At 38.8% G+C, this 11,710-nt stretch overlaps 1 protein-coding gene across 2 annotated transcripts; it reads right to left on the bottom strand.

Annotated features, from left to right (window-relative positions):
- Window positions 1-314: 314 nt before the first annotated feature.
- Window positions 315-11,470, bottom strand: nutf2 (nuclear transport factor 2). 2 transcript variants are annotated; one of them, XM_026287575.1, is made up of 5 exons: window positions 11,322-11,470; window positions 7,093-7,214; window positions 6,598-6,669; window positions 5,289-5,387; window positions 315-2,089 (listed from the first exon to the last, which is right to left on the bottom strand). In XM_026287575.1, the coding sequence occupies exons 2-5, from the start codon at window positions 7,189-7,191 to the stop codon at window positions 1,976-1,978; spliced, it is 384 nt and encodes a 127-aa protein (XP_026143360.1). In that variant the 5' UTR covers window positions 7,192-7,214; window positions 11,322-11,470; the 3' UTR covers window positions 315-1,975. The 2 variants fall into 2 exon arrangements, with proteins under 2 accessions (XP_026143360.1, XP_026143361.1); XM_026287576.1 differs by lacking the exon at window positions 11,322-11,470 and adding an exon at window positions 7,722-7,745.
- Window positions 11,471-11,710: the final 240 nt, after the last annotated feature.

Below are 11,710 nucleotides of genomic sequence, written 5' to 3'. Positions count from 1 at the left end.
GATGAGTTTGGAGACTTCTGCCTCAAGAGAGTGAAGAGAAGGACCTGATTGTGGTGTGGAAAATTGTGCACTTTTGTTTTTAATTCTATTGATTAAAAATCTTTGTCAGCTCTATATGTATATGTATATATATATATATATATATATATATATATATATATAGAGCTGATGAAGTTTTTTCAACATTAATTCTCTCTCTCTATATATAATATTTATGTTTTACTGGCGTGTTATTACAAGTAATTTGTCAGAAAATAACCTTCATCTAGTTTTAAACTATTCCCTCCACCGAAAGAAATAACATAACACCACACTTTACTTTGATCTCCTTTATTTTCACATACATGTAAGCTGCTGAAGTAGTATCTTACTGTATTCACATTGTTTCACTGTTGCTTTTGTCGTGAAAATCAAGTCTTCTTTTGCTCTTCCCCTTAAACCACAGAGAAAGTGGACATCTGGAGGGTCAAGTAGGTGTGAAGTACGTGTACAATACATGTATTCCAGCAAAACTATAATGCAAGAATGTGACTCATTATACTGACTTTAAGATCTGTCTAGATATTTCAGTGCAAAACGCTACAATGCAGAAGACATCTTTCTAAAATATCTGTACCATCACTAGGCACAATGGCCTTCATATTTTGTGAATATGATTTTCTAATCCTAAACAATGAACATAACTCCTTTAGTGTAAACATTTTGTGGAAATGAAACCCAACACAACTAGTCATGTTTCAGGCATTGTGTCTGTGATCCTTGTATTGAAAATGTCAAAGTATAATCCTAAATATGGAAGGTAATAACAGCTTTGGCCACACTACAAACTCGATGACTTTTACATTCATACAAGCTTATGAAACATCACATCCAACATCTTCAAGATTTGAATCAATGGAAAACGGGGGAATTAAAATTTCAGAACTAAACCAGAATTAGTTTTTTCTCTCGATACTAACTCGATTTCTTAACCTTAGCAAAACTTGTTTTATTTATGTGGCATAATTGGCGGACACTTACAATTTTTGCTATTTTTTAACAAGAGTGTCCACTTCTGATTCTACTTTTTTTTTGGTTAGGAAAAAATGTGCTAAATAATGACATATAATCCCTTGCTAATAAAAGCAATGTTCTACCATTATGTTTTTTAAGTCTAAACAGCTGCTTCAGGAAACACTGGCCACCTGCAAAAAGAGAAATAACAGCTGCATTGTTTTCTGCTCAGCTCAAATAAATCTATTTTCTTATTGTGAGAATCTCATATGAGGCAGTATCAAAAACACAAAAAGCCAAGCATAGAAAAGGGGGGGGGGAAGGGGGGGTAGACGCAAAACCAGACAGGGGATGAACAAGATGATGACGTTGTTAAGAAAAAGGTCAAAGGTTTTATTGTGTATCATGGCTTGGAAATTATTGTCACAGAGAGCAGTGAGCAGAAAGTGGGAAGCACACTGGTCTGAGGGGAAGGGGAAATTAATGTGGTGTTCTTTGGACAGCTAGAGCAACCTGACATCACACCAAATTTCAAAAGAGGCGAAAACAAAAAGAGATTAAACTTCAATGAGCATATTCTAAAAATGAGCTGAACACACTTTGTATTAAAGCAAAGAAAGACAGTAAGACGGTTGTTATTTCAAAGTCAAAATCAGCAACTAAAATGTAAATATCAAACAGCTGAGGTTAGGTTAATATGTATTTGTCCTGGTCAAGGCGTCCTCTGATATTTAAGCTCCCCATCATCATGCAGGTTGGCGAAGGAAAAGGGTCAGTTTGATGGATGTGTTGGCTTTCAGCAAAGAAACATGTCATTTCTGGAGTAGAGGCAGTACTGTATATGCCTGCATGTTTTCTGTGATTGACTGCTGTAATCCACTGGCGTTTCTCTTGGTTGTGATGAATGAAGGGCTGATTGACAGGTTCAGTGGAACCCCATCCTCCACCTTCCCACACTTCCTTCCTGCTAGCCATGGGGCGTTTAACCAAAATTGTGCAGCGCCAGGCGGAACATGTCATTGGTGCAAACCCACGCCTCATTAATGTTCTTCAGGATGAAGCTCTGATGGAATCCCATGATGGGGTCATCATCTGCCTAAAAAACACAGAGAAGACTTAGGCAGAGGCTCTTGTACAACTGTGCTAGACTTCATTAAAGAGAAGCGAACTTAACCCGGGATAAAAAAATTCAAATACTGTTACACTAAAAACATGCAAGTTTCAAAGTATATTAGTTCAGCTACAGAAAGACAAAAGCTGCATTAAGGAATCACGGCAAACTAAAGGCTGAAAGTCTGTCACAATATCCACTTTTTTCCATCTAAGGACATAATATCCTTACATAATTATGGCATATTTTGGCTGATGATGGCGAAATCAAAAATAAAATCTGGGTCAGTTTCTCACATAAACACTGAACCTAGTACTGAATTTAAATGATCTTCACTAATGAATCCCTACTAATAATGCTAAAATCCATGACAAGGCATCACCTGTGGGATGTAATCTGGCCATTTATTAGGTTATTGTGACCATGTTTTTATAAAATTCATTTTAAAGAAGTCACAAGGTTATAAAATGATTTTTGTGCAAGATAACCCATACGAGTCGTTTTAGCACACGCTGTACTCCATGTTGTTAGTTAACTAAAACTATTATTATTTTTATTATTATTATTATTATTATTAAAAGAAAAAAATTACTAAAACTAATTACTAATAAAAATGCCAAAAGCACAACATTACTAATACTTCAGCTAAAGAGAAAACATACAAATAAAAAGTCTTTGAATGATGATTTTATAGCACTCATTTTGCCCCAATATTCAATCCCTATTCCATTTATTTATAAATAGAATCTAAAAGCTCAACAGAAATACATCTGATCCCAAGTATTTCACCCATTTGTCACATTAGTTTAGAACTCTTTATTACAACATATTAGATGCATATAAAACAGGTCAAAATAAAAGCTCAATGTTATGCCCGTTTCACACATACTCAATTTGCAGTGCATATGAGGTATTTTTTTCCATGCCCAAGTTAACAGGTTATAGCATTCACACTGCCCACATATGCTGTCTGGCAATGTGCTTCAGGAGTGGTGCGTAAGCAGCATTGCAGCGACTGTTAATGTATCAATCTATTTTTGCTCTGCTGCATGCACTGAATTAAAGCACATTGTTTGAGGTAAAAAAAATGCACACTTCACTGCATACGTATCGCAGGAAACATACACACTGCAAAAGGAGTATGTGAGAAAAGGGTCACCACACCAAGCTGGTGCCTACAAAGTTAAATGTTTCTCCACTTTTAGTGTTGTTGGACACATTATGTCATTGAAGGTCGCTATCATTCAAGTCACCAAAAATGGCCAACTCTTACTGCAAAAGAATGACTTTGGTTGTTTTGCTGCTGCACAGGCGCAAACAAATTCACAAACACACCAGGCAAACCTGCATGAACATATTCAATGACATTGCATTCCCAACATCCTAAATCTGCACAGACGCTTGATTCTGAACACAGATTAAAAGCCGTTAGTAGAGAGGCCCGTATGGTGTGCGTGAACCCAAGCGGACACTTGTTCTTACAAACATTAAGAGAAGGAGGAAAGGCCATGTGACCACCGAGAGCCTTTAAGCTCAAAGGTTGTGCAGGGCAAGCCTGAAGACTTCGTTGGTGCAAACCCAGGCAGTGCTGATACATTTCAACAGAAAGGTCTGGTGGAAGCCCAGCACCTGGTCATCATCTGCCTGATAGACAAACACACATACACTACAGCTCTGAAATGCTTCTGAAATATTAGACTATGCAGTACTATGTCACATAAGTTGGAGCAAGAGGGCAATCAAGAGAGGCTTAATCTGTCCAAGGCCGCTCTCGATTTGAAGGTGATGTTATGCATTTCAATTGAGGAGAATGCCCTCCTAGACCTTATCACATACATATTTGTCTGAAAGTGTTCACCTCAAGCGCTGCTGTAATGGCATACAGTGGGGAAAATATATATATTTGATCCCCTGGTGATTTTGCAAGTTTGCCTACTTATAAAGAAATGAAGGGTCTGTGATTTTTTATGGTAGGTTTATTTTAACATATAGAGACAGAATACGACCAAAAAATCCGGAAGAAAACGCATTATATAAAGGTTAAAAATTGATTTGCATTTCAGTGAGAGAAATAAGTATTTGATCCCCAAGCAAAACATGACTTAGCATGACCTTAATGTGCTTCTTCTTGAGCCACAACTATGTTTCGGATCATTGTCATGCTGTAAGACCCATTCATGACCCATCTTCAGTGTTCAGGTTCTCGTCCAAAATTGTACAGTACATTGCCCCATCCATTTGCCCCTCAATACGGTGAAGTCGTCTTGTTCCCTTAGCAGAAGAAACAGCCCCAAAGCATAATGTTTGCACCTCTGTGCTTGACTTTAGGGATGGTGTTCCTGGGGTTATAGTCAGCATTTCTCTCCCTCCAAACCATGCAAGTCGTAATGCCAAAGAGCTCAATTTTGGTCTCAACTGACCATAGCACTTCCTCCTAAGCCTTCTCTGAATCATTTAGATGTTCATTGGCAATCTTTAAACAGACCTGTACATGTGCCTTCTTGAGCAGGGGGACCTTGGGTGCGCTGCAGGATTTCAGTTCATTGTGTCGTAGTTTGTTACAAATGTTTTGCTTGGTGACTGTAGTCCCATCTGCCTTAAGATCATTAACAAGCTCCTCCCGTGTAGTTCTGGGCTGATCCCTCACCTTTCATCATCCTTACTCCAGACCAAGGCCGATTGATGGTTGTTTTGTCTTTCTTCCATTTCCAAATAATCGCACCAAGCTTCTTGCAGCCTTGTGCAGATCTACAATCTTGTCTCTGTCAATCTTTGACAGCTCTTTGGTCTTGCCCATGGTGGTTGGAGAGGTTGGAATGAAAGATACAGATTGTGTGGACAGATGTCACCTAACAAGCTGACATTAAGAGTTACTTCTTAAAGTGACAGGACTAATCTGTGTTCCACATGGGCACATAACCAATCTGTGGGAGCCATAGTTCTTGCTGCTTGGTGGGGAATCAAATAATTATTTCACTCACTGAAATGCAAATCAATTTCTAACCTTTATATACCAATGTATTTTTGGTGGTTGATATTCTGTCTCTATCCATTAAAGTAAACTTAATATAAAAATGAAAGACCTTTTCTTTGTAAGTGGGCAAACAAAATCAGCAGAGGATCAAATAAATATTTTCCCCACTGTAAGTGTCAGAGGTCAAAATTAAATTGAGAAAATACTTACTTTTAGTTGTCCTACTACCATACTCAATATGCAGCTATCAGGGGTGGGCTGATGATCTTGTGCTGTGATGCTGTGAGCTATTTTTGTGAAGGGCAGGCTCTGAATAAAATAAAATAAAAAAATATATAATTACTGTTTAAACTGAAAGATACATACGGTAATTAAACATCTTATAAATATTTAAATGGGGATGCACAATATATTGTCAATTTGAGAGATCTTTTACATTTGTGACCCTGGACCACAAAATCAGTCCTAAATTGCACGCGTATATTTGTAGCAATAGCCAACAATACATTGCATAAATTTTTCTTTTTTTATGCCAAAAATCATTAGGTTATTTAGTAAATGTCAAATATGTTCATGAAGATATTTCCTACCATAAATATATTTTTTTTTTTTGATTATTCATATGCATTGCAAAGAACTTCATGTGGGCAACTTTATAAGGCAATTTTCTTAATATTTAGATGTTTGCACCCTTAGATTCGATAGATTCAAATATGTCTATCTCAGCCAAATATAGTGCTATATTTTAACAAACCATACATCAATAGAATTTTTTTTTCTTTAACCTTACAACATTTATTATTCAATTTAGTCACATTTATTTATTGATTGACAGTGGAGAAATTCCCAATTTCCATTTTCAAAAATAAACTAGAGGAAATATACCCTAGCCTATATTTTAAATTTTTTACTTTCATGCATTTAGCAGACACTTTTATTCAAAGCGACTTACAGTGCATTCAGGCTATACAATTGTGTTCCCTGGGAATTGAACCCACGACCTTTAACGCAATGCTCTACCACTGAGCCACAGGAACAAATTACTTTAAATCAAATTATCAAATTACTTTAAAGAGATAGTTCACCCAAAAATGAAAATTCTGTTAATTAAATCTCTCCCCCTCATGTTGTTCCAAACCTGCAAGACCTTCGTTCATCTTAGAGAACACAAATGAAGATTTGTTTTATGAAATCCGTGAGCTTTCTTATCCTGCACAGACAGCAACATAACACTTTTTGTGCACATAGAAAACAATAATAACTTTATTTAACAATTTTTTCTCTTCCAGGTCAGTTTATGCTGCCATTCACAGCAGTGCCACCACGCATGCGTGTGGTGCAGCTGACGCTGTACGGAAGAGAAGAAATCTAAATAAAAATATCTTTATTTGTGTTCCGAAAATGAACGAGGGTCTCACAGGTTAAGAATGACACAATTTTTAGTAATTAATGAAAAATTTTTGGGTGAACTATCCCTTTGAATCAACCTTCAACGCGAACAAAACACACAAATACGTACAGAAAGCTTTTCGACAATCGCCGCTTTTCCCTGGAATTGCTGACCCTCCCACGTAAGGCATGACGCATCAATCTAGGACAATAAAAAAAAAATTGCATTTAGTTGAGCTTAAGGAACCAAAATGTAGACAGCAAAGCAGTAATATGGCCAATCTTTTTATAAATACATATTAATCATGTATATAAATACTCAACAAATATCCCTCAATATAAGTATTGTTTAACATGTTTGACATACTGTTTGACATATGTTGCTGAAAATATAGGTTCATGTATGAGGACTTTAGGCTCTTTTTAAAGGTCCAGTATAGAACCACATTTCTGGCCTGAAAAGACTCCTCTCCTGAACACACAAGACATAAACCAAGGGACTCTTTGAACACTAACCTGATTGCAAAGCAGAGACAGTAAAACATCTCTATTTGATGCCTCTCTCAGCTAATGGTGTAGTCAAGAGAGAACTATCCTGAAGAAAAGAGCTTAATACAATACTCACATATATCGATCCAAGTTGAGTCCTGTCTGTGTCAAACAGCTGATAGTAATGTTGCACAAAGCTGGATCCTATTTGTTCCCAAATCGGCTTGTCACCCATTCTGATTCACCCTGCTACAGGCACTGGTGGAGACAGAATAAATGCCTCTATGTATATGACAGACAAAGGGGTTGACAAAAAAAAAGAAACCTGAATATGTAATCTTCATTTAAAAGTAAACTGGCTTTCATTTGTGCCAATATTACCAGTGACCTTGGACATTATATAGATACCTAACAACCTGGGTGCATTAAGTTTATTTACTATTGGTCACTATCATTAGTACTGTATTTGCTACTGACAGGTTTGTTAAGATGTACTTTCGTTTATATTTTGCTATGGGCATCGCACATTGATTAAAAGCAATATGTAAAGTAAACATTTTATTAGCAACTTGTTAATTGCATAATATGGCTGGTCATGTCATGCCAAATGGTGAAGCCCATAATGCCACAACCCGCTCCATGTAATAAATAAACAACTTCTGATAGGAGAACTGATAGGCCTAGAAATTCTGTGCCATTTAACTTCTACATGAGCATAAATAAATCCTGTGTGTGTGTAAAGTTTTTAACTGGCAAAATTATCACCTTTTTAGTTTTTCTGGCACTCAATAGACTTTATATAGCCACACCTCTTTTCAGTGCTGAGTTTTTTTTCTTCTGTCTTCCAGATTGTATTTCCACAGCATGAAGGTAAGATCTTAAGAATTTATGAATGAACCACTCATCTTCCAGTCTACTAACATTTGTCATGACATCCCCTTCAAATATTACAATGCTTATGATAACTTTTGTTAATTCTACAATAAGTAAATCCACCTCATTAGCTAATTACTAGAGCCTGACCGATTTATTGTTTTGACGATTTTATCGGTCAATATCGTGGGTCTATCTGCACTGATGTATATGCCCCAAGATATGCCACCAATACTTTTCTTTTCTTTTTTTTTTACAGAACATAAAACACAGATAAAATGCTTGTAAAAGGTGTAATTAGCCTACTTCGTTTATCCAGCAGAGCATGCTCCATTGTTTGCCACTGGCAACCCAAGTCACTGTAGTGACAACAGTGTTGCCAAGTCTGTGGTTTTCCCGCAGAACTGGGCTACTTTATCACTGTTGCCGCGGGTTGAAGTGAGCCCAATAATGTAATATTTAGTCCCTGGAATGCAATTGTACCAGGGAAACCCCACCATAAAACATGTTCCATTGAATGGTGATTTAACGCTATGTTGTCCCCTAGTTGGTGAGCCTCAATACTAAAAAGTAAATAAACAATGTCCCCATCTTTTACTCTCACAATAAGCTTATTATTCTTGTTTGCTACATTAGTAGGGCCTGAAAATGCTGACGGAATCACAGAATTCAGTCAAACAAAATGTAATTTACTGTATAATGCGGAAATTTAGAGAATTTGCCATGCGTTTATGTATATATTCTGTTTATACTTGTGATGAGTTTTATTTGTCACGTATATGACATACAACAAGATGCGAAATGTAGGTCTGGCATACTCTTTTTAGACTGTGCAAAAAAAAAAAAGAAGAGAAAATTCAAGGCCGGTGAAGTGATTGATAATAATGAGCGACAGCTGCACAACTCATCGGTCTCGAGTCCCACGGAGGAGCTCCATAAGGAAAAAAGGAGGAGTGACGACAGTGTTGGACGAGAGATGACCAGGGGGCCGGGACTACTTTTGTGCTTGCACTAGCAGCGAGCGTGTGTGTGCGCGCGCATATTGATGACGCCGACGGTAAGTTACAAGGGCTGTCTCTCTGCCACATACAAAGGCCAGAGTAAAAACATCTTAATATTCCGGGGGGTTTTTTGCCCCTTTTTGTACTTTGTAGATGCCACCCAAGAAGAAGGGGACATAAGAAGCTTTTTCATAAAGCAGAGTCAGAGTGTAAGTAGGCAAAATAACTAGCTAGCCACACAAAAAGCTGAGACCAAACCTACGCCCATGGTTTTAGGTGCCATGTAAGTGGCTTGGCTTCTAGCTGTATTCATTGCCACAGTAACTCCACAGCTAACCTGCTCCGGGACAGGTTATGTTCTGGGTTAGAGATCTCAAACTGAAGTTGGACCAATCAGATGTGAGCAAAGTGACACATGTCTGACAAGTCACCCCCCCATCCTCTTTCATGTTTCATATGACATTTAAGTGTGTAATATTCTACAATCTCTTAACCTTTTGTGTTCATTTTATTATTAAAATCATGTTAAAATGTACACTGGTTCCCGTCTAATTATTCCCGATCTATGAACTTTGTTACACTGGTGCCGAAACCTGGGAGGAAGGAGGGACACACTGTCAGTGAGCCCTCGCTGCTGTGGGGAATCTGCGGTGCCATCGAGCATGGCGGAGCAGTCTGTCATCATAGACATTCGAGGCACTGGGCTGGAGTGAGTTGCGAGTGGGACAGACAAACTCGCTGCTGGCCGCCTGGGTTGTTGAGAGATGGCTGCCGTCCGTGAGGGAGTGGAGGAGTCGTCGCCAATCGCCTGCTGCCATCCCCCAAAATAATGGGGAGGAGCAGGAAACGGGGGACTCCTGCCGGCTGCCCTTAATTCGGAGGAGCCATCACCATCCACAGGGCGATGGAGGAGTTTCAAGGCACCTACCGAGGGCTATCCAGCGCAACCACCAGGTATTGCGAAAAGAGTTTACACAGCTGATGGAGGGCCGAGCAGCAGGGTGTCTGGGAATTGGAACAAGTTATTTTTTTCCTCTCTTCCCGATCTCATCTCCTTTTCACTCGCCTCGTGTCTATACCCCGGTGCCCCCGGAGGCGAAGAAGAAAGCAAGTCTCGTGGGTCTGCGAGGGGCGACGGGGGTATGTGACAAGTGGGATGGGGCTGAGAGTGGCCCTCATGAAGACAGTCATTTAAAAATTATTCGCTATGCTTTATACCTAAAAGTAACAAAGACAAAAAATCAACATGTGAATGCATTCATTTATCCCGAAAATATTTAAGCAACAAGAAAGTGAGCGCCTGGTGAAGAGGAAGAAAAATGTAGTTGTTATATTTTATAGTTACATATACAATGCTCATTGGTGAAAGAAACACTTCTTCTATTTAAATTTTAATGGATCATTATTGCCGCTTGGCCAAACGAAAGAAGTGAGAATTATTTTTAGCATTTAACAGCAGCAGTCATGGTGATGATTTTTGTTTGTTTTCTTTCTTATCTCGGTTCTTTTGTTTTAAGTAATGCTATTATTCCGTTCATTTATGTGCTTTATATCCAGCGCTTCCTGAACTCAGTCTGTTACTGCCAGTCAAGCGTAAACACGCAGCAGGGACGCGTTTACAGTAGAGAGAGAACGACTCTGATCTGATCACAAACTCTTTCCGAGTCACAGGGCTCAAGTTTAATTCAAGTCTCGAGTCATTGCTGTCAAACTCTAAGTCAAGTCACTGAGTCATGCGACTTGAGTCCACACCCCTGGTAACGTAGCTGTATGGATGACACTAATGAATTACACGGACCAAGCTGTTCGATTACTGTCAAATAAGAACATTAATGAGCATAAAAGCATTCGACTGACGATTCTAAAGAGGATTTTAGAACTCTTAGCACTAACGTTAACGTAGTTGGTTGGTTAGCAAGTACTAACTTCATTTACAAGTCAACCAGTGACGAAATGAAGGCGTCCAAATTGCGTTTTAAGTAATTTCCGTCAAACCACAGCCACTATTTGATTAAGAATGCTACTAACCATTAAAAGTAACAATGCTATGATTATTAGCTGGCTTTCAATGGCCTCGCTGTAGAGTGATTCATTTTAGCTTTAGCCGTAGACGAGCTAACACTTGCCTGTCTGTCTACAACGAGCTCACCGGATAAATCGTGATGCGAAAAAGTTGTTTTACGTTGAAGTGGACGTTGCCTTTAGAATATCGACTTGGAGTTTGAATAGGAACGATCAACGGGCAACTTGGACCAAACGCACCCTCGTTCCGTTCTAAAAATACCCCAGAGCCATTTGAGCTGAGCGCAGGCGAGACCCTCGCGCGGCCCGTACACGCTCATGTCCTATAGGCGTGTCCTATTAGCTAGCGCTTCAGAAGATTCTTGGCAAAAAGCCCCAGTGCTACTTTGCATAAAGTAGTTATAAAGTAATTGTGTACAGCGTAAATGCAACGTTAACTGTTATAAATAATATCTGACCAACATCTTACCTCCGTGAGCCCTAAACCGAGTCCCCGGTTCCAGTTATGGCGATTCCAGCGCGCCGAGAACAGAAGTTGAGCGGCCTCTCTTCAGTTTGAGCATGCGCAAAGCGCTTACACACTCCTTTGAATTTTGGTTCTTGACAGCCAGTCAACAGATTCTCAGTGTAAAGATGGTTGTTGATGTATTGCTTTCCAAATCTAGAACTAGCGCTTCGAGCAGCAGGTGTATCCAAGAATAGTTTACTTTAAATACTCACAAGTTTTGTCCCTTAAAAACCATATTTGTCCAGTTTCTCTTCTGTTAACGATCTGGTTGTAAACGCTCTTAAAATTACATGTGCAGAACATTTCTTTTTAGTTCAGTTAGTCTTACAAATGCAGCGCTTCTTTGCATT

Source organism: Carassius auratus, chromosome 18 (genome assembly GCF_003368295.1).
Source record: "Carassius auratus strain Wakin chromosome 18, ASM336829v1, whole genome shotgun sequence".
NCBI classification, from domain to species: domain Eukaryota; kingdom Metazoa; phylum Chordata; class Actinopteri; order Cypriniformes; family Cyprinidae; genus Carassius; species Carassius auratus.
This window is presented reverse-complemented; position numbering and strand designations above follow the sequence as displayed.

Bases quoted from the DNA above. Each gene is read 5' to 3' on its own strand.
- nutf2 (XM_026287575.1), bottom strand. From the start codon at position 7,191: ATGGGTGACAAGCCGATTTGGGAACAAATAGGATCCAGCTTTGTGCAA. The intron at 5,388-6,597 runs GTACGTATTTGT...TATTTTATTCAG, and splicing joins CGATTGTCGAAAAGCTTTCT to AGCCTGCCCTTCACAAAAAT. The intron at 2,090-5,288 runs GTAAGTATTTTC...TGTGTTTTTTAG, and splicing joins TGGTAGTAGGACAACTAAAA to GCAGATGATGACCCCATCAT.